At 45.8% G+C, this 25,504-nt stretch overlaps 1 protein-coding gene across 3 annotated transcripts in view; it reads right to left on the bottom strand.

The window, feature by feature from the left end:
* Window positions 1-25,504, bottom strand: part of C7H20orf96 (chromosome 7 C20orf96 homolog) — a 51,269-nt gene that overhangs the window by 10,451 nt on the left and 15,314 nt on the right. For all 3 annotated transcript variants that reach the window (XM_069243335.1, XM_069243337.1, XM_069243336.1), the window contains exons 3-4: window positions 16,246-16,369; window positions 14,357-14,484 (exon numbers count right to left, since the gene is read on the bottom strand). In XM_069243335.1, the coding sequence (XP_069099436.1) occupies window positions 14,357-14,484; window positions 16,246-16,369 (252 nt within the window). The remainder of the gene's footprint in view (window positions 1-14,356; window positions 14,485-16,245; window positions 16,370-25,504) is intronic.

Raw genomic sequence — 25,504 nt, 5'->3', positions numbered from 1 at the left:
CACATCCTCACCTAGGCTACAACACCCACATCCAGTCACCCCGCATGCCCACAAACCCACTAACAGGCCCCCTTCCTCACCCATGTGCACAGTCACCTACCCCTGCAAGGATTCACAATGGCACTACAGCACCCACAATGCACCTCTACCACCCACGCAAAATGAAAGGATAATTCCACGAAAGGACCGTGCATGGCGCAACAGGGGAATAAAAGCACAAAATAGGGCAGAGCTGTGCATCCATTTCCAAATTAGTAAATGTAACATACATGTCAATTCCTCCCCACAGGCACCACCAACCATACCACCCGGACGGAAAGGCCAAGGAGTGCCAGCGCCCCACACGGAGACAGAGGCCCCACTCAGGAGACTGGAGAGGGGAGTATGGAAATTGAGGAATACCCTGGCCAGTCTCCCTCCAGCATCCCCACCAAGGATACCACTGACAGCCATACCACCCAGCCACCACCATCAGCTCTGGCTAAACGACCCCACACCAGTGTCTCCCGGTCACAGACTGGCGGACCACATGTTCAGAGGCCAGAGTCTCCACCCACCAACAGGCAGGATGATGATGGCCCCAGTGCAAGTGGGCCTGCCAGACCTGTACAGGGGACATAGGCACAGGGGGCAAGGGCCAACGGGAGGGCATCAGTGGCCCAGGGGGAAAGCCAAAGGATGGATGCTGCAGTCAAGGAGGCGATCTCAGAGGTCTGGGAGCATACAACCATTACCTGGACAGGACGGGACAGTTCCTGGCCACCCTGGAACAGAATCAAAGGGTGCAGATGGCACACCACCAAGAGGCCATGGAGCAATGGAAAAGACTCAATGCCACCATGGCCACCATTGCAGGGGTGCTGCAGCACCACTACCCTAGCCAGCCTGAGACCTCCCCCCAACTGCAAGCCCCTACCACTAGCCAGGACACTGCCCTGCCATCTACATCTGCAGCAGAAACTGGACTTGTGGCACTGTCACTGGACACACGGGAGACCAGCACCCCTAGCCCTGCAGCCCAGCTCCAGTCACTCAAACGTGCCCTCAGACCCAGATATGGCACTGGAATACCTGCCAAGACCAAGGTCCCGTTTAAGAAGTGTCTCGCCCTGAACTGTCTCCCATGTGTGCCACTGTGCTACCTTGTTGACCTGCCACTACCATCACACCATCTACCAAGAGACAAATGGACCAATACCCACTGCCACCAACAGCTGCGCCCATGCACCAGAGTATGGATATGCACCATAAGCCCACTCCATATCACTGTACAACGATTTAACACATTTGTGACACTTAATAAAAACACATCTGCACCAAATCGTATGTCCTCTGTCATTATGAGTTCACAATTGTGAGTGTGTATGCATTAGCCAGTCAATTTCATATTCATACCTTTATAGCAGGAGGGGATCCCACGCACTGTAGTGTCTGAAGTAACTCACAGTGTACACAATATTGGGTTCCCTGGCACATGCCACTTCAGTCTTCAGTTAACAATGTCAATGACTACAGACACCACATCACCCATCACAGAAGTCAGACTGACACTATGCAGTGAAGGCAACAGCATCAGTGAACAGTACCTCATAGTCACTGGAAGTATAGGCGGATCAGCTGGTTCCTGGAGTTGATATCTTCCCCCTCTTCTTCCTCACCATCACTCTCATCCCCTCTCTGAGGTTGCAGGTCTGGTTGGACAGCACCCTCCTCCTCTAGAAGGGGGATAGCTTTCCTCACAGCCAAGTTGTGCAGCATGCAGCAGGCCACCACTACTCTACACACCTTCTCAGGGCTATACCACAGGGATCGTCTAGAGAGATGGAGGCAATAAAATCTAGCCTTCTGGAGACCTATAGTGCGCTCAGTCACCCTCCTAGTACGTCCATGGGCCTCATTATAATTCCTCTCTCCATCTGTCCTGGGATTCATCACAGGTGTCAGGAGCCATTGCAAGTTGGGGTAGCCAGAATCACCTGCAAAGGTGGGCGAAAGAGCACTTTAACAAACTGCCATTACTTGCATACAGGCTGGTTGTCAGCTATGTACTGATCCAGTGCCATACACACTCACCTATGAGCCATCCTCTGTCCCCTTGTAGTTTTCCCATCAAGTGTGTGACACTGCTGTTTCTCAGGACAAAGGAATCATGGACTGATCCTGGGAACCTGGCATTGACATGTGATATGTACTGGTCAGCAGTACACACCAATTGTATGTTCATGGAGTGGACGTTCTTTCAATTCCTGTACACCTGTTCATTTACTCTTGGGGGTATGAGAGCAATGTGGGTTCCATCAATGGCACCTATCACATGGGGGATGTTAGCAAAGGCATAAAATCCAGACTTGATGGCAAGAAGTTCAGCCCTTTGGGGTAACTGAACATATGTCTGCAGGTGTTGGACAAATGCATCCAGGAATTTGGACAGGATGAGGCTAAACATTGGCTGTGAGAACCCTGCACCCATGTCCACTGTCACCTGAAATTAGCACATAGCCAAAAAATGGAGTACAGATAGCACTTGTACTTCAGTAGGGATGGCATGCTGATTCCAATTTGCAGGTCCCAGTACAGGATCCAGTAAAGCACATAGTTCATGGATTGTTGCACAATTGAGTCTGTAGGTGACAATGATGTGACGTTCCTCCATGGTATCCAAATCAACAAGAGGCCTGTACACAGATGGGGCCATCCCTCGCCACATGGTTCTGTACCTGTGGAGGAGGAAAGAACACATATGAGGGGCACACATACACGTGCAACACATGTTGTTACTGTATTAGTGGATTTGCAAAATGTAGTTTACACACACAGACGCTATGTATTATGTACAACGTCAGGCACATGTGTGCAGAGTCAACTCTGTTGTAATGGCATCCCAGTGTGGACACATTTGTAAGATGGGTGCATGTGAGGATCAGACACTCATGTAAGAAAGCGACTAAGGTTGGAGACTTGAAGGCCCTGAATGGGGCCCCTGGCCAGGATATGTTTACATGGTGGTAGCAAGAGGGCAGCCCTCCTGCCATCCAGGTTTGAGGGAGAGGAAGTGACATCATCCCGCTGGCGGTAGTCGTCATGGCGGAAGGCGGTGTTTACCACTGTGCACCCAATCATTGGTTTACATGGTTGTCAATGGGGAACCTGGGCCTATCATTATCGCCATTGGCAGTGATGGTACACACCGCCGCGGAAAGTACGCCATGTCGTCATACCCTTGACTCCTGATTCCCATGCAGGGCAGTACTCCACTGAGTGTGCTGCTGTGTCCTGACTCTTGTCCCTGAAATGGCGTGAGTCACAGGGGAACGGGCCCCAGCCTTCACCACGGAGGAGCTCGAGAAGCTGGTGGACGGGGCCCTACACCTGTATGCCAAGTTGTATGGGCGACCAGAGGAGCAGGTGAGTTGGCGGCTGTATTCCTTGGATGTGCGTGATGGTGGCGGATGCCTTATGCATTTGTGTTCGATTTGTAACTGTACAGCCGTAGATTGTGTAGCCTGTACTGTTTGTGAGTTGGTTACCTGACTTTTTAAAACGTCCGTTCCATAGGGCACGACATGTCATCTGTATTAGGAGCACACATACTCACATCTGTTTTTCTGCTCTGTGTGTCCTATGCAGGTCAGCACCCATCAGAAGAGAGGACTGTGGCAAGCTATCACCAAGGAAGGGCCAACAATGGGGGTCTACAACCGGCAAAGCACCCACTGCAGGAAGTCGTAGGAGGACCTGAGGCGCTGGGCCAGGAAGACCGATGAGGCCCAGCTGGGGAAGGCCTCCCAACGAGGAAGGGGTGACCGTCTGACCCTGACCTCCCTAATGGCCCTCATTCTGGCAGTGGCCTATCTGGATTTGGATGGGCGCTTGAAGGCAGCCCAGCAGCCACAAGGGGGTGAGTACCAACACTGTTGTAATACTACTTTGATGGATGTGTTTGGGTGCTGTGGTATGTATGCTGTCTAGTGCCAGGCACTCAGACAGGTGTGTTCCTGCAGTCCTGCCCCCTCATAGACCCGGGGGTGGTGTGAGGCAGGTGTGGGCGGTCCCAATTGGCTCATTGACTAGTGGGTGCATTGGCTGGGCATGGTCCCCCATGTGTGTACTCCACACAGTTTCTCAGATCCGTGTACCCTGTGGGTAATGGTGTAGTCTGGGGTAGTGGCCACTAGTCAGGGGCACAGTCATGACTATTGTTGTAGGTGTTGCGTGTAGGTGTTTGACCTGGATGGGAGTGTGTGTGAGCCAGGGATGTACATTCATTCAGGTATTTACAGATTTCTCTCATGTTTTGTCTCTCCACCCCTGTGCTCTTGTGTCCTTTGTGTGCATCAGCATCATTTGGAGAGGGAGCAGTAGCACCGGCGAGTGGGGATGCAGCGGCCCACGGTTCCAAGGAGGCAGAGTCGGAGGAGGCCAAGAAGACCAGTGGGTTGGAGGGCGAGGGGAGTACCACAGGGGAGGCAACTACCACTGGCGGTAGTGACTCTGATACCTCCTCCGATTGCAGCTCCCTGGTGGTGGCCCACCCATTATATGTCATCTTCCGCCACCCCCAATGCCATCTCCGCCCTCCCAGTTGCTCCCCACCTAGTTGCCCGTGCCCGCTCATCCAGGAGGGTGGGCATCTCCTTCACCCTAGGCACCTCATCCCCTGCCCCAGTCAGCCCTGCTGCCCTCACGGAGGAGGCTATTGACCTCCTGAGGACCATCTCTGTAGGGCAGACAACCATCGTGAATGCCATCCAGGGGCTAGCATCCCAGATGCAGCAATGCAATGCATACACCTGGAAGGCATTCACTGTGCCATGTCTGGCCTATAGAGATCTTTTCAGGCTCTGGCCTCCTTTTTGACGGCAGCCAGTGTCCCTGATCTTTCCATTCCCCCTCCCACCACCTCTACCCCTTCCAGCACCCCGCTCCCTTCAACCATCCCAAGCACACGACCAGACAGCCATGCACACACCTCAACATACAAGAAGCACACAGACAAACACAAGCACCACACTTCCACAACAGGTGTACACACACCCAACATACAGAGGCACACACAACAACATCCAGTTTCCCCACTGTGGCCACCTCACCAGCCTCCCTGTCTGTCACTTCAACATGCACACTCACAAGCACTGCACCCTCAGTCACTGCTGCTGCCCCCATTCTTGAGGTCACCACATCTGACATCCAGTCATCCACCCCATACATCAACATGCAATCACCACAACTACATTGACAGACACTTGCAGCACACTCACCAGACCTTCACACACCCAGACAACATTCATGTACACTGGCAGCCTGGCCTGTCCCACTGTGTCCACCCCCCTTCTCCCAAAACACTCAAAGTTTCGCAGCCACCCACACAACACACATCCACCACACATCAGCACACTTTACAGGTACCTGCATCCACGTCTGACACACCTACAACTGGTACAAGCACTCCCTCAACCTCCACTCTCAGACCTTCCTCCAAATCTCCCCCAACTGCACCTAAGAAGCTTTTCCTCTCCCGCGTTGACCTGTTTGAACCCACTGGCCCACTTCGTGTCATCCCTAATCGTGTCCACCTCTTTGCCTAGTCCACTCCTTCCACGTCCAAGTCCGCCCCAGTCCACCCTTTCCATTCCCGTGCCCATTCCCCAGGGAGGAAGAAGTCCTGTGTTGCCCCAGGTCCCTCTGCCACCCCGGGTCCAAGCCCAATCCCCCACCTTCCAAGGGCAAGCCCAAACCCACTCCACCTCCCAAACCTAAACCCATGCCCCACCTTCCAGACGTAAGTCCCAACCCCTGCCACCCCCTACCCCGTTCCCTGAGGTGCCTGGCTGCCCCACTGATGTCCCTTTACAGTGGAGTACCCTGTGCACATGTGGTAGTCAAGTCCGGCCTATTTAGGCCCTTCAGGGTATTCTGAATGGACTGGCCAATGGCCTTATTTGTACATTACATTTTTTTAGTTTATTAAACTTTGAGTGCCCAGTGGTGCTACTGGCACAATATGGTGACGTGGTTCATCGTTTCATTGTGGGGGGGGTGGTGTGCACATGTGTGCAGGTCTTTGTTGACTTGTGTCGGGTAAGTACATCTTATTCTGGTGTACCTCCGGTGAGTGTTTCCCTTTATTTAGTTAGTTAGTTCGTTCGTTTCCGCCACGCAAAGTTCCCGCCCCGGAACTAACTGCGGTCTTGTGCTTCATTATTTGGTGGGCGGGTGAATCCTTTCTGCCTGCCTGTGGGTGGCCTCCTCCGTTCTCGTCGACACTCCAATGATGGCGGTGTGTGGATAGACCACTACTTGTTTCTCATGTGCTTCATTATTTGGCAGTCTGGACCGCCAGGTGTTGGCGGTAGTTACCACCACCGCCGGCGGGGCGGCGTTTGCCGCCATGTTCATAATGACCACCATAGTATCCAATATACAATCTAGTTGCATATTACCACAATGGGATAGAGAGAGAGAATGGTTTGAAAGCTAGCTAAACCAGTGAGCAATTTGGAAACAAGGGTGGTCATTACAACCTCAGCGGTCTTTTTGCAAGACCGCCGTGCTGAAGACCGCCAGTGCAGGCGGATTTCCGCTCGCGAATTATGACTGCTGGCAGCCCGCCGTCCTTTTCCGGACAGGAAGCTGCCAGCAGCCATACTGGCGGTCAGCGGGGAAGTGGAGGTTGCGCCATCTCCCGCCTACCGAATGTGGCGGTGTTCTGTTGACGGGGTGCTGGTGGTGGAGCAGCCCCCATGGATCCCGTCCCCTCCCGGAGGATCAATGGACCAGGTAAGTTGATCGTCCGTTAGGGGAGGGGGGGATGTTGTGTGTTGTGTGCGTGCATGGAGGTGTGCGTGTGAGTATGTAGAGGGGGTGTGTGAGTGCGTGTATGCATGCGGGGGGGGTTGTTTTTGGAAATGTGTGGGTGTCTGTATGTATGTCTGAATGGATGTGTGCGTGTATGTCTGTGTGTGTGGCTGTTGGCATGTTTGTTGATATGTGTGCGGGTATGTGTGTTGGTGGTGTCTGCATGCGTGTTCGGTGTGTGTCTAGGTTGCGATGTTGGGGGTAGGGGTGGGGAGGGGGGGTCCTGCCACCTTTGGGTGGTGTCAGGGGGGTGGGAGGCGTGGGGGGAGGTCTCGGGTGGGGAAGAGCCCTATCAGTGCCAGGGACTTGTAGTTCTCATTTGGAATCGGATAAACAGGACTGCACCCCCCAGAATGCAAAGCAGAAACTTGGGATCAGATTAGACTGTTATGCTTGAACCCAGGAAACACCAGAAGAAAAAGAGAAGCAGTGTGTTGCCAAATGAGAGCTGAAGTTTTCTGAGTGATGCGTTATGGCGGCAGTAAGTCCAATGCCTCATGTTCACCCCGAGGGACGGCTGCAAACAGGGTTCAGGCATCGGGATGTGCAGCAAATCCGTGCAATCTTAATGTTTTGCTGATAGGGCCACTCTCTGTCTCTGCATACACACTGATCTCTGAGGCAGGGCCAGTACTGAATGAGGTACAGGATGATGTAAAGTTGGGCACAGCAGGTGCTGATGCATTATTGTTTTGCTGACAGGCTCCAGGCAGGGGACGGTCTCCGTCACTGCACTGCATACACACAGATCTCTGCTGCAGGCACAAATACACCCTGAGCTTCCTTACTAGTAATGAATGAGGTAAGGGAGGCTGTAAAGCCGTGTGCACCAGATGCTGCAGTGGTATTGTTGAGCTGACAGGGTCCAGGGAGGATCCACCCTTCATCACTGCACACACACAGATCTCTGCAGCATGTGCACTGACCTCCGGAGAACCCTTACTAGTAATGAATGAGGTGAGGCATGCTGTAAAGCCCTGCGCAGCAGGTGCCTCAGTGTTATTGTTTTGCTGACAGGGTCCAGGAAGGAGCCGCCCTCTGTCACTGCACTGCACACAGACAGATCTCTGCAGTAGGTGCACTGATCCCCTGACCTCACTCACCAGTAATGAATGAGGTAAGGGATCCTGTAAAGCCGTGTGCACCAGATGCTGCAGTGGTATTTTTTTTGTTAACAAGGTTCAGGGAGGAGCCGCCCTCCGTCACTGCACACACACAGATCTCTGCAGTAGGTGCATTGATCCCCTGACCTCTCTCACCAGTAATGAATGAGGTAAGGGATGCTGTAAAGCCCTGCGCAGCAGGTGCTGCAGTGTTAGTGCTTTGCTGACAGGGTCCAGGGAGAAGCCTCCCTCCGTCACTGTACTGCACACACACACACACAGATCTTTGCACCAGGCGCAATGGAGGGGCCCGCAGAGAGAAAGAGACCCGCTCTAGTCTCTCCGTGGGCTTTCAGGAGAGGGAAGTGACGGCACGGGACGGGATTGGTGTCAGGTAAGTGGGGGTGGGCTTTAAGGGTGGGGAATAAAAGAGGGTGTGGCGGGAGGGACCGGCCTCTTTCCGCACAGCCCATCGCGCGTGTTAGTTTTGGCCTCCCACCGACCGGGCAAAGGACGGAAGATGAGAGAGGAATGAAGTTTGATTTAAGTGAAAGAAGGGGTAAGTGGGCTGATTGTTAGTTAGGGCAGGTTGCAGGAAGGGGCAGGCAGGTTGCAGGAAGGGGCAGGCAGTAGGTGGGGAGGGTGGTGAGTCAGATGCAGGCTTGGCCACCCTTCCAGGGAATAAACAAGCAGGTGAAGGCTGTGAGTGGGGGTACACACGGAGCAAATGGGGCATGAAAGGAAAAAAGGGGGGTGTAGGGGAATGGAAACGAAATGTGGGTTTGGAGTGGAAGGATGAGCGAGGAGATGTTAAAGGGAGGGAGTTATTAAAGTTGCGGTTTTTGGAATAAAAGTTAAGGTTATATTGTTTGTTGCAATCCTGTCCTAATAAATGACCTTTTACACTAAATGGCTGTCACTGAATTACGTCCCGATGACCCCGTGAGCTCTCTCACTAGTAATGATTGAGGTAACGGATGAAACGGTGCTGCAGTGTTAGTGTTTGGCTGACAGGGTCCGGTGAGGAGCAGCCACTGCACAGCTGTATGTCATTGTAGGTTGACAAGGGTTGTGGAGGTTTCTCAGCCACAGAGCCGGTTATTCAGCCTGTGAAACTGAAACTGCTTCAAAGAGATCTTAACACTAATAATAATTCACTCAGCCATATGGTACTGTCCGGGTCATTACCCCGTACGAGATTCTCTACTTCAGAGACTAATTGTGCTCCTGGCGGTCCCCCTTTCAGGTCATCAGCATGAGATGCCAGTCAATATAGAGATCACTGCTAAAAGAATGCGGGCGCCACCCGGTAAGCAGCTGCTAATTGGGTGCAAGCAACAAAACGTGTGAGGAACAAGAAATAAAAAATGCAAACTAGGAGGGTGGGGAAGCAACAAACCATGTGGGACAGGGTGTCAAGAAAAACAAGAGAGGGCGAGGGAAAGAAGCAACAACAGAGCAAGCGGAGGACAGAGCAAACAGTCACGAGGGAGAACTAAAAACAAGCATTTGCAATGCAATAGGGTCTCGCATTTCTCCGAGTTAGAGCTATTAGCAGTTGTAAAATCCAAACCGGATTTTTCTTGCCACATTAAATGGAAAAAACAGCACGATCGCGCTGCTACAGTTCACTCGTAGTGAAACCTATCGGCAAAAGTGCAATTATCTACGTAACCAGCAAAAGTGCAATTAACTATGTAACAGGGTCAAAGTTATGCACTTGCGCTCGCCAAGCGAGATCGCGCTGCGAACAAAGATAAAAAGTAGTCCACAAACCTGACGGGAAACAGCAAACCTCGCATATTTTCAGAACCTGGTAGTTGCGTCGAGGAGGGCTAACCACCGGAAAAGGCATGACGTATGCGTGCCTTCCACTAATGAAAGCAAGCAGATTTTAACCGGCAAGTCCACGATCCAATGAAAGACACTGACATGACACGGACAGGGCTCCGAACCCTTTTCTAACTCCTAAAGCGTCTCGCAAGCAAAATGCATGCACAAGCGCATGCGACGCAGGCTCGACCCTAAAAAGTCCCTCAACGCGAGTGCAAGAAGTGACAGGGCACCAATACAGAGATTAATCAGTGTTTGGGCTATGTTTCATGGAAAGGAGAACACACACAAACAGGAAGTGAGGTCTGAATGTGCTGCCTAATGAGGAGGAAGTAACTGGGAATAATGAGCAAGCCAACCATTGGTAAGTAGTGGGATTAATGCCTCTTTTTAGAGTTTTTTTTAAAGATACAATAGGTCGTCGCCTAGTGAGTGCGCATGCGCTCTGTCTACAGGTTCGACCTAAAAAAGGGGATGAAGTGGCTCACTCAGGCATTACGTCATGTTTCCACCCCAAAATAGGTGCATATGTCTCTATGCTCCCCTCCGAGGTGGTGGAATGAGGGCATTTACCCAAAATCTATCTTCGGGGGACAGAAAAGACATTAAACAGCAGAGGAAAAAGAAGCCTAAGAAAATATTTTAAAAAAAGAGGCGGGTGGCTCACCCAGGCATCGAGCCGTACTCCCATCCCAGAACATATGCATTAGTCTTCCTGCCACTAGTGGGTGGATTGATGGTATTTACCCAAAATATGCCCCTGTTTGACAGAAATGCAACTAGACACTAGGGATTTCAACACTCCTACCCCAAAATGGGCAACATAATTTTTCTGTCCTTATGGGGATTACAGCATTTCCATCCCTATGGCAAGAGGGGAAATTTTGATTCTTTTTGATTTTTTTTAACATTTTAACATATTGGTAGTAGAGTAGGGCTAAGTACCAATATCGTGCTACTTCTATTGCATTTTTGGGCTAGGATCAGCTATAATCTGGGGACACCTACCAAACCCAGGAATTTCTGTAAACTAGACACCTGGGGCAGTCCAAGATGTCGTGCCTCATGTCCATCCCATGACATTTTCTTACCCACAATGCCATGAAATCGGAACCTGGACTAAAATTGCACATTTTCTTGCATTTCTGTGACGTAAACCTCCAGAAACCACAGGGATCAGCAAAATTCCTTCCATCCAGCATTCCCCAACTTGTCTTGATATGAATGCTACCTCACTTTTGTGGCTGGGCATAATGCCTCCAACAGGCACACATAAAAAAAGGGCAAATCAGAGTTGGCGCGCAGGACTCCGATTGATCTTGGTTTGATTGGTGCCTGTCGCGGGCATTAGGCCCAACCACACTAGTGGAGCAGCATTTTTAGCAGAACAAGTGAGGAAACGCTGGGTGGTAAAAACTTTGTGGTTTCCTGGTGATTCAGAAAGTTTATGTGACAGAAATGCAAGGAAAATAAACAATTTTAGGCAAAGTTTGAGTTGTGCAGGGCATTGTGGGTGCAAACACTTTGTGTGATCCACACGAGGCACACCACCATAGACTCCCATGGTTGTCTAGTTTTCAGAAATGTCTGGCTTTAGTAGGTTTCCCTAGGTGGCCGCTGAGCCCTGGCCCGAAAAAATGTATCTAACCCCGTTGCCAAATCAGATAATTTTTGTGACAGGAAATGTTGATGTCTCTTTTCCTGTTGGGTGCACTAGGCCTACCACAGAAGTGAGGTACCATTTTCATCACAAAACGTTAGGGAATGCTAGGTGGTAGGTAATTTGTGGCTCTCTGCAGATTTCAGAATAATCCATCACAAAACATTGAGGAAAATTTGTTTTGTTTAGTAAAAGTATGAGGTTTGCAATGACTTCTGAGAAAGAAACCCTGGTGCAAGACACACAAGTGACCACACTCTGAATTCCCCACGGGGGTCTAGTTTTAAAAAATGTGCAGGTTTTCAAGGTTTCCTTAAGTGCCGGCTGACCCAGGGCCTAAAATCTACAGCTAGCCACATTTCAAACAAAGGGCAGAATTCAGTGGAAAAATGTGATGTGCCCATGTTGGGTTGGGGCCTTTTCTGCAGTGAGCACTAGCCCTTCACTCACAAGTGAGGTATCATTTTTATCAAGAGACATGGGAAAATGCTAAATGGTAGGAAATGTGTGGCTCGCCACAGATTCCAGAACTTTCCATCACAGAAATGTGAGGAAATTGTGTTGTTTTAGTCCAAGTTTGCAAGGGCTTCCGGGTAGGAAAACCTGGCAAGAGCCACACAAGTCACCCCACCCTGGATTCCCCTAGGTGTCTAGTTTTTAAAAATGTGTGGGTTTGCTAGGTTTCCCTAGCTGCCGGCTGAGCTAGGAAACATAAGCCATAGCTACGCTGCAAAGCAAGGGTCTGTTTTCAGTGGTAGAATTTGATGTGTCCATATAAAGTTTTGGGGCTGTTCCTGTTGCAGATACTAGGCCTGCCCACATAAGTGAAGTATCATTTTGATTAGGAGACTTGAAGGAATGCTAGGTGGTAGGAAATTTGAGGCTCTCTGCAGATTCCAGAAATTTTCATCACAGTAACGTGAGGAAAATGAGTTTGAGTCAACGTTTGAGGTTTGCAGGAGCTTCTGGGTAGGACAACCTGGTGAAAGTCATGCAAGCCACCCCACCCTGGACTGCCCCATGAATCTAGTTTTAAAAAATGTGCAGGTTTGCTAGGTTTCCCTAGGTCCCTGCTAATGTAGGGCCCAAAATCCACAACCATCCACATTGCAAAAAAATAAAATAAAAAATAAAGAGTATTTTCTGTGGAGACTGTGGTATGAACATATTGTATTTTAGTCTCTTTCCTGTGGCGGGCACTAGGCCTACCCTCACAAGTGAGGTATAATTTTTAAGGGGGGACTTGAGGGAAACACAGAATATTACAACATATTTTATTGCCAATTGTATTTCTCTGCATTTGTTCCTTTGAAGTGTAAGCCCGTGTGTAAGAAAGAAGACATTTTGAGAAATGCACTCAATCACATGCGAGTATGGGTTCTCATCAATTCAGAGATGTGTATATAAACATTGCTCCTAAACACTGTAGCTGGTGCCCAATTCAGAAACATTGGAAGGTGCAGCTCAGTTATTGGATTTGGGTACCTCGGGTTCTTGGAAAACCTACAAACCCTATATAGCTCTTCAGCTAGAAGGGTCAAGTGGACATAATGGTATATCACTTTTGTGAATCACCCACTGTGACAAGAAGTTACAAATGAAAACATTGTCACAAACAGGCCTTTTTTCCTACTCATTTACAATATTTATTTTTTTATTTCAATAGTGAGATTATTCGGGAAAACCTTGAGGGATCTACACAATTGACCACTTGCTGAATTCAGAATCTTGTCTACTTTTCAGAAATATATAGTTTACCTGGATCACCCATGGGTTTCACAGTGGTTTCCATCACAAACTAGAAGTAGGTTGAAAGGAGACAAATTAAGAAGAATTGACTACCTCTTTGTAAAATTCCAAAACTGTGCTAAAAACAAAATAGTTTTTTGACTCAGCTTTGTCTGTCCTTGAAAGCTGAGGAAGATGGTGACTTTACCACAGCAAAACTTTAATTGATGCAATTTTTAGGGAAAAAAAGCTACCACTTTTTTTAAAAGCACCTTTTTCCCTATTTTTCTAAAAAACAAACGTGTCTGTATTTTGACTATTTTCTCAGTCCCTTCCATGGGAATCCACAAACCCTGGGGGACCTTTAGAATTCCCAGGATGTTGTTGAAAAGGAAGCATGCGCAAAAATATTATGGTGGGCTAAGCATGAATTACTCCAAATAGCCAATAAAGAAAGGGCTTGGCTTACTATGGGAAAAAACCTAGCAGTGAAAGGGTTGAATTGCTAACATATTGACTATTTGAATGTAAACAACTATCACAATAGAGATATGAATCATTGTCTGTGGTATTTGGATTGGATAGATTCATATTGATAAGGATTCAAATTTTATTGATAACTGAATACTGGTCATCAGATTGTGCTGGTTAGTTTTTTTCTTTTTTTTCTTTTTTTTTTTAAATGTTTCGATCAAATAATGTTTTCATTGCTAAGGCCAAGGTACAAGTAGCTACTCCCTAATGTGGAATTCAAGTCTATGTATTTTTACTATGATTGTTTCAAAGTGTTCACTACACTCCAAGAAAGAACATCTAGAACTCAAATGGGATTTTTTCATTCTGCTATGAATGAACCCTCCCGCCACTACCACAGAGCTCTAATGAATGCATGTAGGCGAGGATGCTCATGAACTTGAGAAGGGGCACCATCAACAAGAGTCAGGATAGAGCAACTTGAGGTCACTGAAAGATGATGGTGCCATTTCCTAAGGTACAGGATAGGTCAAACATGGGTGCAGAAAGGAAGGGACATAATTAAATATTGGAAATGTACCTTTTACCATGGACAGGAATATGTCTGTACATGGAAGGGCATCACGGGGTACTGGAAACAGGTGCAACACATGGCTGGCTACCAATGATTGATGGTCAGACATCAGAATATGAAGGCGCCTACCTGTAGGATACGGTCCTCTTTTGGTTGTAGAGCAGCTTTGCTTTTCTTGGAGCTCTTTCTTTTGCCCTTTTTGTGCCATGGGGAGGACTGTGTTCCCACAGTGAAGGCCGCACTGGTATGATATGCACCTGTCCAAGGTAAAAAGAAACATATGATTAAGTTTCAAAGAATGGATTTAGAAAATTGGTGCGACAGCAGCAGGACTGATCACAGGGGGCCTGGTGTGAGAAAACAGCTGAAAAGGCTAGATTAACAGTACTAGCTACATGACATGAGGCTGCAGAAGAACAGATATAGGAAATGGTGCAACTGTTATGGTTGAGGGGTCACACGTTGGTGACAACATCAGAGCACGATCACCAGCTAAAGTCGATGGTGCAGACTTAAAGGCTATAGGAAACAGCATGGAGACTCCAGCATTAGGGGACTGTGCTAAGGCAAAGGTAATCAAACATAAGCACCGCAATAAGGAAAGGTGTGACACTAGCAGCTGCCAGTCACCCTCTAGACAAGGTCTTCACACATGAGTCAATTACTCTCTAATTTTAAAGACACTGCAAAATAAATCTATGTTATACATAGGCATCTATTATATTGCATACTTCCAACCAAGCAAGTAAAGCCACAAATCAGAATATAAATAGTCTACACCATCCTTTCACTACCATCAGTTTGTCTGCTGTCTGTCAAGCATGTTACCAGATGACAAATGGTATAAAATGGTGGTGAACACAAAGCAATCAGGGACAATGCTGGAGAATAACATCTTGATGATGTATCAGGATATCGGAGAGTGTGGACATATGGATCATAATAGATGCAGTCATATAGACGCTTACATCTTGAGCCTAATGAATTGATTGTTTTGGATAAGGGTTTCTATGTCTCTGAAGTTTGTATTGCCTCTCCTTTTACTTCCCTTCCACAGGACAACACAGGATCCAATAGACCTAAGTACAACATCTACATCCGGGGCTGTGGAATTTACTTAAATATCTAGTTCTCCAAGGGACAGGATGCTACATAAATCTACTTGTTCTGCATAAAAGTCCTCTTGTCCAAGGGATCTTCCTATGTCAGGGTTGCATTTTAGCAGCTCATTATGTAACATTTCTGTTTATACCTAGACTCTAAACATACAAAGGTTCTATCTACGTTAACTGCATACAATGTCTACAAACGCTTTGGCTCCTGTCAATAAGAATCCTATAACTGTAAGAGAGCCCAGATTCCAAAAAATTGGTTCCGGCACATACAAATGGTGGTAATAGGCTATATATGTGCTGTTGACATAACACAACTTAAACTTTTACCGTACGAGAGGCCTAGCTATAGGGGATGCTGGAAATTCGTGATTGTAGTAGAGTGCTGTAGAACAAGCCAAGTGCAACCGTCAGATAGCAGACGGTGTGTCAGATCACCGGAGAATGGCCGGTGTGTCGGAGATCTAGTCACAGGCGAAGGTGATGAAGCACCAGACACGGGAGCAGATGCCAGGGCACGAACACACGCGAGAGTGTCGGGGCTCTGGCCAAAGGAAATGTGCTGGAGTTTCTGCCAGGGCGTCAGCTACTGATTGTGTTTTACGGCATAAGCTACTGTAGTGTGCATCAAGGTGCCAGCTACTGGTTGCGTGCTATGGCATTAGCTACTGTGGTGTGTGTCAGGGTGCCAGCTACTGGTTGTGTGCTATGGCATTAGCTACTGTGGTGTGTGTCAGGGTGCCAGCTGTTGTGTGTACCAGGGTGTCAGCTACTGGTTGTGAGTCAGAGTTTCAGCTACTGTGGTGTGTGTCAAGGTGCCAGCTACTGGTTGTGTTCATGGCATTAGCTACTGTAGCCTGGGTAAGAAAGGCAGGTCACTAAAGATAGATGTTTAGATTTCCTTACCACGCTTGCCTGAATTATCCAAGGTATTGTCACGAACCAAACTTTTTGCAATGGGTGGTAACAAAGATGTGCGTCGCAGAGTCTTGGACTCACTCCCCTTAGTCCTCTCCCACGGACTATAGTCCTAAAGGAAAAAAAGAATGAAAGCTGATTTAATATGAACATGGACCTCCATTCGCTGACTTGTGGGAGGTAGATGCTGCAAAATAACAGAAGAATACACAAGCAATTCCTGCTCCTGTGGTCTGTGGTATCCTTCACCCACTCTCTCCAAGGAAGGCCTGCTTACTGTATCTGTACGAGTCGGAACATCGTGGAGTCGCTAAAGACATTCCACCAACCGGCAGGTTTAACTGTCTGTAGCGAAAATGAACTACCTGAGCTCCCGTCCAAGACATAAGTGGCATTGGAAAAACAAAACAGGACTGGTATCATCGAGCTGGTGCAATGGTTATATGTGTATTTTTTACTGCAAGCATAGGCCTCAAAAATAAAAAAAGAAGTCAACATTTCACTCCTCAACTGGTGACTATGGCCCTCATTTCAACCTCGTTGGTCTCCTCCAGAGACCGCCGAGGTACCGCCGGGCCGAAGACCGCCATTGTTGGTGTTCCTCCGCCAACCATATTATGACTGCTGGCAACCCTCCGCCCTTTTTTGGACGGAGAGCCGCCAGCAGCCATACTGGTGGTCGGCGGTGAAGTGGAGGCTGCTCCACCGTCACTGCTATGTCATCAGAACACCGCTCACCGTAATACGACTCAGTATTCGGCGTGGCGGTGTTCTGGTGACGGGGTGCTGGCGGCGGAGCAGCCCCCATGGGTCCCGTTCCCTCCCGGAGGATCACCGGAACAGGTAAGGTGATCGTCCGTTAGGGGAGAGGGGTCAAAGGGGTGTTGTGTGTGTGCATGGGGGTGTGCGTGTAGAGGGGTTGTCTGAGTGCGTATATGCATGCGGGGGTGTAATGTGTGTGGTGGAAATGTAACTTGTATGTATGTGTGCATGTATGTGTGCGTGTATGTGTGGGAGTGGTGTGAGCGTGCAGGTAGGGGAGTGTGGGGGGTATGTGAGGAGGTTTCAATGTGGGTGGCGGGGTCCTACTACCTTTGGGAGGTGGTAGGGGGTTGTGGGTATTGGGGGAGGACTCAGGGAAGAGGGAGGGGGAGGGGAGACCCCAATCAGTGCCAGGGAACAAATTCCCTAGCACTGATGGTGCATACCGCCATGGATTTCGTGGCGGTTGAAAACCCCACGAAATCCATGGCTGTATGTGGGGTCCTGATACGGCTGGCAGACTAGTGACGGCCGCCGGGCTGGAGACCGTTGTCTCCAGCCTGGCAGTCGTTACCGCCATGGCAGATGGTGCGGGATATTGGTGGTTTGGCATATGCAAAACCGCCAATGTCATAATGGGGCGCCCTATTTGCACCATCCGCCAGGGTTGTAATGAGGGCGTATATGTTTATCATTACAAAATAATTAAATTTAATAAAAATCTAAACATTGGTCAGAATTTTTATAGAACAGTATGGACACTTTCTAGCATGTAGGTACTCTTAAGTTTTAATGCAGACCACAGAAAAATATGATCTTACAGATGCAAAAAAAAGGTACGATAGGCTTTGAGATAGTGTACCCTCTGGAGCATAGTTTAAACATACAAGGATGACGATATAAAAGGTTAAGTAAAAATTATAAGTTCCCAAAGTAAAGTTTTGGCTACCAGCCCTTAGTCCTGGCCCCCGATTATACTTCTGTAAAAGAAATTGTTCAGAGAATTTAATTTTTGATTTGTGTTTTTGTATCACTAGAGAAGTAATTTGGCTTGGGTAGACATTGCTAATCCAGTCCGATTTTTTTCTCGACGAGATTTTTAAAAACAGCGGCTGTGTTGCAGTGATGATATACTATTCCAGGAAACATGAGACCTCTATGCTTCATTTTGGTGTAAAAACATAGATTTTGGGGGTCAATTGGTCTTCTAGAGACAGAAAATAACTCCTCAGAGCAGCCCTTCCGCCATTTTCCAAAATGGCAGTTCTATGAAGATGTGTTTTAGCCATCATATTGGTAATCTATTTTAATATTGTTTTTGTTCAGGTTTTCTGTTGATTCAAAATCGTAAACATGAGCGAATCAGGTGGTACCAGAGGATCTTGCTAACTACAAAATCTGTGGACTCCTTCAACAAAGAAAAATTTTCATATGCCAAACTAATCCAAAAGAAAAGCTAACATCAACTGTGGCAGGACAGAAGAGAGTTTGAGATGCTGCAAAAATAAGGCAAGACGAAGTTCACAAAAGATTGAAACTGATGGACGAAAAGGATCAAATATTTTATCACTGTAACAAATGCTACAAGTTGTATACAATGGAAAAAAAAATGGAAAATATTTGTCAAAAAATAGCAGAAACCAGTGGATCACAACAAAAATCCGAATCTTCTGAGAAAGCGATGACAACCAAACTCAATGCCCATCCACTTAGAACATCTTTAGCTACCCCTCGTCCACCTCCAACAACTGAAATCTGGATCTTCAATGTGCTATCTGTAGTTTAGTCAGAACAAGTGCCACAAGAATTGATGAAAAGAAGAAAGTACAGAGTATTTGAGTCTCAAAGGGCAAACATGATTTTATCTACAACTAGTTTCTTCCAAGATGAACTTTTCAGCTAAGTAGCTGATCTAAACAGCGAGGTGAATGTATTTGCAGCGGATTTGTGTGCCCACCCGAACTGCATGCTTGCATACATTCAAAAATATGAATGCACAATGAGCTCCCAAGAGCAACGTAACTGCCAGCCTTTAGTTAAGTTTGTACTCTTTGAAAAAGCAAACTAAGTTTCAAAGCCACTCTTGAGTGCTGGCTTTGGGTGTGAGATCTTAGAAATAATTGTCAACATTGATTAAACTGTATTTATCCATCATAATGAAATTAACATTTATTTGGTGAGACTGTACAGTGACAGAATTCCTTTTTGTCAGTCTAACAAAAAGAATGAGCCACCTATGGTGTTCTCAGCTGATTTGACTCCTGATTTTCTTGCTGCCAAAATAAGATCACAGGATACAGTAAAATCAGCAGAAACCATTTTAAGAAATGTCCTGAAAGATTTAGATTTTGGACTTAATGACACATTTTGTGATGCCCCAGAGCTCCACAAATCATGGGAGTCAACAAGAATGCCTCAAGCTATCTAAATATTTTTTGACATCACTGTTTAATATCAGCAAAGCAAAACTGTTACAAACTAAAGGTCTTGTGTTCAGAACAGAAGCCGACAACATTGATGATGACTTTGAAGATATAAGCGAAGAAGAGGAAGACAATCCCATGAACCAAAAGGCTTATGCTGTGCAAATGTACTGTCTTTTCCAATTCATGTTTTATGAATTACATCATGGCAAAAAGAGAACTCTGCTACACATGATGACTGCCCACGCAATCTATGACAAGTGCAAAAGTAGAGAGTTACTTCAAAGAATAGGACTGGTGTATCAACAGGTTATAGTGACATGGTGCGGAGCAGGAACTTGTTAGGATCTTGTTAGCAGCTCATGCAATAAAATCTTGTGAAACCGACAGCACACCACTTCCAAGTCAATTTATCAGGAAAGGATTTAGAATTGCTACTTTTGATAATTTGATTTTGAATACAACTCTTCTTTGTCTGGAGCATGATACTGCCATGGTGCGTTTTCAAGAATGTACCAATTAAGTAGCTGCTGGAAAAGAATCTGTGTCAGCTGTAGGCATAAACAAACAATGCTGCAAACTTATAACCCAATTGCCTTGCCAATGTGTGCAAAATCACTACAAGCCATCAACACGTCCCAGTGTACCAGAAAGTTTCAAAATGGCTGAGGACCTTGATCTTCATCTACCTGATGCTGTGTTTCGCAAAGCTGATTTTACTGAATTTATCATGTCTTTAATTCAGTGCAGACTAGAGGGTGAAGAAAAGCCAGTTCCTCCGTGGGCTGGAATTCATGCTCGGATTTCCCAGAATGCCACCCCACTAAAGAAGGTTGAATTTTTACCAGTAAAACCATCTCCAGTCACAGACTATGCAACAGTGTACACAGCTCCAAAACATTTCCAAAATGTGTGTGCTCGGCTTGAAGAACAGCCTATCCTACCAATTTTCTGTGATGAAGGTGTTTTCCATATTGTAGCTGACATTTTTAAGAGCAATCCAGTAGAATTGATGATCCTTATCCAATGATGGGTGTGTTCCACATGACAAAAGTTGCATTGCAGTGTGCAGGAAGTTATCTCAGTGAATGTGGCATAGACGAGGCACTTATTGAGGCTGAAATCTTGTGGGGCTGGGTCTGTCCTCCTTATAGCCTATATAACATTACAAACATAACATTACAAAATAGGCCCACCTTTGTAGTAAACCAGGAGATATCAACTACCTACCACTCTCCAATGGACATTACCCATGTGGGAACTGTAGTGTGTGCCATCTAACAAAGATCACTAAACAGGTCACCTTTAACGACAGCACAACATGGGACATTAGAGATTTCTCTAATTGTAACATGCAGCGAGCAGTATACATGATCACTTGTCCACGCAACCTACATTATGTGGGGATAATCACCCGCAAGGTCAAGACTCGCATCTGCGAACACCGTAGTAACCTGAGATTGTAATTGTAATAGTATTTATATAGCGCTTACTACCTCTGATGAGGCGTCGAAGCGCTTTTTGGCGAGTAGCACGCTACTCCGAAACCCAAAAGGAATTAGTGGCGGATTAGTACAGGGAAATATGAGGACAGTTTTAGTATTATTATGAGTTAATTTGAGCCGCAGATATGTGAGTTTGTTAGTTGGATTGACAGGAGTGATGGAGGGGTGGAGGAGGCAAGAATCCAGAAGTGTTAATTGGGAGTTTATAGTAATAGGATTTAGGCTTGGAATGAGTAAAGGGGGGATGGAGGAGGGAAGAGTCTGTGGAAAGGGTTAGGGAAATCATAGTAGCAGGAGGGGTTTTGGATGAGTTAAAGGTGAGATAAATGAGGGAGAATTTAGTAGGGTTGTTTGGGAGATCATGGTAGTAAACTGAGGTTTGGGTGAGTTAGATGTGGGAGAGGATGGAAGAGCTTAGGCAGGGTTATTTAGGAGATGAAAGTAGTCAAATGGATTTGGGATGAGTCAGAGTGGGAATGGAGGATAGATTGAGAGAGACATGACACATGGTGATGGGTAGACAAGGTAAAGCTTACAAGAGAGTAAAAATATAATATTTTCTATTTACAATTTTGTGTATATATATATATATATATATTTATAATTTGAATTTTATATATAGATTTTATTTTATTTTTAATAAATGTTTTCTCTAGTACAGTAGGACTAAAGTAATAAATAAATAGATATGCAAGTACATAGTAAGGGAATATATGTCCAATGAATATAATAATGGGTATAATGTGAGAAGAAAAGTAGTATTGTATAAACACAGACTTTCAAGATTTGTAATATTTTAAGTTAATTAATAAACGTACTTTTCTAACATTTATTTATCTTTACTTAATTTTTGAATAGCCAAATACCTATGATAATAAACATTTGATCCGTGTGATATAAAATGGGAGCAGGGATTCATAAGTATCTAATATAACAACTTATCTAGGAGCTATGCAATGAACTATGAACATGTTAAGCATAGAATAACATTCTGTTTTAAATAGGAGGTGAATGTGTCTGCCTTGATTGTGTAATGAGTTGCGAGTTTGTTTGTGACTAAAATGTCCACTCATTTCAAAGAGAAAGCACACACAGTGAAGGATTACAAGTGGGTTATCCTACTAAGAGATTAATTGTGACTCTACACTGTTCACAAAAGAACAACGATGGGTTTATAACTTATGCACACACCAATTTGAACATACCTTGGTGCCAGCTGATGAAGTATTAACATCACATTAATCATTAGTCGGATATTAATCTCCTGAAATGAATGGTACACCTAGGCAGCGCAAAAGGTCCTATGTCCATCTCATTCCTTTACATTCCATAGTGCCACAAAGAGCATACCCTCAACAATAAATATTAGCCACTCACATATATGTCACCATCACAGTAAGAAGGGAACAAGTTCCCTTCTTTAAACACAAGAAAGAAACTCCCAAATAATTATCAAAACGATATGGGAATCCCCAGTCTTGCCTCTGTAAGCTCATAAAGCCCCAGTGGCCTACGTGCAATTACAGGCACCTACAAGGGATACCTACTGTTAGGGTCCTCGCGGACCCCCCTTCGTTCCACAGGAGGCTGCCTTCTTGGGGAAGTTAGCGGTCTACTGCTGCATGCTTTAGCATGCCAAGATGCAAAAGAGCTGCTGCACATTTAAACTTAGCTCCCATGTGAGCATTCAAGTTTCAGACCCCGGGGAGGTGAGCATTAGGTACAGAGCGGAAGGGTCGCTTTGAGGAAGTAAGTGCCTTTTGAACATTGCTTACATGGCGCTACAGATACGATAAGATGAATCGATTCTAAAACTTTGCCAAATCTTTTGATTGTGACTACAAGCACACCCTCCTCCCGGAGGAGCTATGATATGATAATCCAAATACTATCGAGTAGGTTACGCATGCACCACGTGTGTGCTGTTGGTGTATTTCACGTGTTTACATGTTTAAAAGTTTTAAATGTAGTATGTCTTGTACTGTTGTGAGAGTACTCTAGTCTCTCAGTCCTGATATTCACGAGTGCCATTTCCCACGAGTGGGGTGAGGTTTGCAAATAGGTACCACACCCACAAACAAGATATATAGCGGCCCATTACAAATGGGGGCTATGATAACTATGTCTCCCTTATATTTCCACAGGTATCAATGACGGACACCATTAACAATAGGTATCATCTTATGACACCACATTAGTAACGTTAGTTGCACCATATCACAGAGCATGCATTATTTATGCTTTCATTAGAGGTAGTCAAACAAGGATTGGCACCAAGGAGTCCACCTTGGTCCTGAAGAGGAGCCTAGGGGTAAGGATCCGAAACATGTAGACTAGGAAGTCAGGTACACTACATCCCCCACTTCCGTGGCCCCTTTTTAATCGTACCGCCTCCAAGAGATCTATTAAATCATTGGAATTACTAGGAGGCAGGTATTTTAACTCACCCAAGACCCCACCACTCCTACCCTTCCTGTGATTCACATTGCCGAGACTACATCAGTGCTCCCACAAACCCCGTAGGTTGTAGCACGCCCCGCTCCGTAGCGGAACGGGAAGAAACCCAATGATGAAGCATGCCACCATGAGGTAAACCTGGTGGGTGATGGTTTTTCTAAAAGGAAAATCCTTTTTCCTGTCCATCCTGTGGTAGTTCTTTAGCTTGACCTCTTTTGTAACATTACAAGGTACACTCATCATATCTGAAGCTAAGAGAAACATTGTGTTGGAATGCTCTCTGGAACAGGAATGACAAATTAGGTTTTGCATATCTTATCTCAGAAGTGAACAAGGCACAGGGTGCATTTCATTCAAAAGACATAATGCAAAGCCAGGCAATGTTCAATATACTCAGTTCAAAATCAGAAAAACAAGTTTGTAAAGTTTGTCGAATGTGAAGAAAATCCGAACTTTGTAAGTACTGGGTAAATGTTTTACACATGATAGCTCTAGTGAAAAACTTGGTACATGTTGATCGGGAAGGTGATTGGGAGCTACACGTGAAGACTGTGGAGTCACTGATTACTGTGTCTTGCAAATTCAATTGCATAAACTTTCTGAGATATGGGTCCTGGTATTTGGAAGGAGTGAAGAAGCTACATGTGGAAAAACCATACCTCTATAAAAAAATAATCCAAAAACATTTTGTGTTGAATGACAGAGAGGGAAGCTTAAATGCTGTGGCTCAAGATATGTAACTGGAACAAATGATCCAGATATCACAGAAAGGCTCCAAGGGAAATGTTGGTCTGGTACGTAAAAGCAAGTATGTTGCTCAATGGCAGCTAGTTTACCATGAAGTCCTTTCTATTTGCAATGTTTTCAGAGAGATGACAAATTCAAAATGAATGGACCATTATGAAACTGTTCCTCACCACGATCTTGTGGGAAAGAGAGGGGAACGTTTTAATAAACATTTTGACAGCCTTCTTCATTTCATGAAGCTGCAAGGAAACCCCTTTGTAATGACTGAGCCTGTGCGACTACACAACTTTGTGACTAAACAATATGTGGATAACGATATAAAGACACGTCTACTAGATGTCCTGGAACACGGATCAACACTATACACAGAACTGAAGCAGGAGTGATTTGTATTGAAAGAGAAAAGGCTGTTTGACATAATCACAGCAGCTCAACTTCCGTGCTTTAATTGCCATAGTAAGAGTATCGTCCAACAAGTCACTGCAAAACAGATTACAAAGCGCGTAGAGAGATGGATGTAGCAAAAGAAAGGGGTGAATTTATCAAGGACATTTTCCCAACAACACATTCTTTGATGGAGATGTTGCAACCAAACCAGTGAAACACAAACTTGTACAAGAGCTCAAAATAAAATTTTCACTGAAGAATTTCAATTCGTAAAGGTGTTCTCATTGAAAACTACTTTTATTGTGTACTATATTTCAGAATTGTGAATGGTCAAGATTTCATCAATGTAAAGCTTTGGAGAGGTCATTCAGACTGTTCTACAGATATCAGTCAGTGTGCACTTTGCAAGGACTGCACATTGCCTTTGACAGTTATCTTGAACTATCTTTCAAAGAACGGGAGAGAATCAGACAAATGTCCACATGTGGAACAACTGACCTTGCCTGCATCAAAAATTCACACCTTTACTTGTGCAACTTCTGGTCATCAACATCGAACAAGATGAACCTGGAAATTTCAACTCGCCAAAACATTGCTGATGCTTTGGTAAACACTGAATTTCCAATTATTGCAAGTGGAATGATTGCCAATAAAGATTGGTGCCTGCAGAGATATATTCTAAAGGTACAGGCTACATTGTTCAAGAACTTAACAGCAAATTGGAGGTAGATGACCTTCGTGTTGTGCCACATGTTGAGTGAGCTGTTTGAAATGGTTTCAACCGAGTTATTGTACTGTCAAATGACACACATATTATTATGCTACTTAGATTTGGCGCAATGTTCATAAGTCAAGGATTGTCAGAGTTACGGACAAGTTATTTTACAGGTAAGAAAGGACACTCAATCCCACATGATATTCTGTACAAGAACCTTGACCCAGATGTTCAGTGTTCTTATCAAGGCA

Source organism: Pleurodeles waltl, chromosome 7 (genome assembly GCF_031143425.1).
Source record: "Pleurodeles waltl isolate 20211129_DDA chromosome 7, aPleWal1.hap1.20221129, whole genome shotgun sequence".
NCBI classification, from domain to species: domain Eukaryota; kingdom Metazoa; phylum Chordata; class Amphibia; order Caudata; family Salamandridae; genus Pleurodeles; species Pleurodeles waltl.
This window is presented reverse-complemented; position numbering and strand designations above follow the sequence as displayed.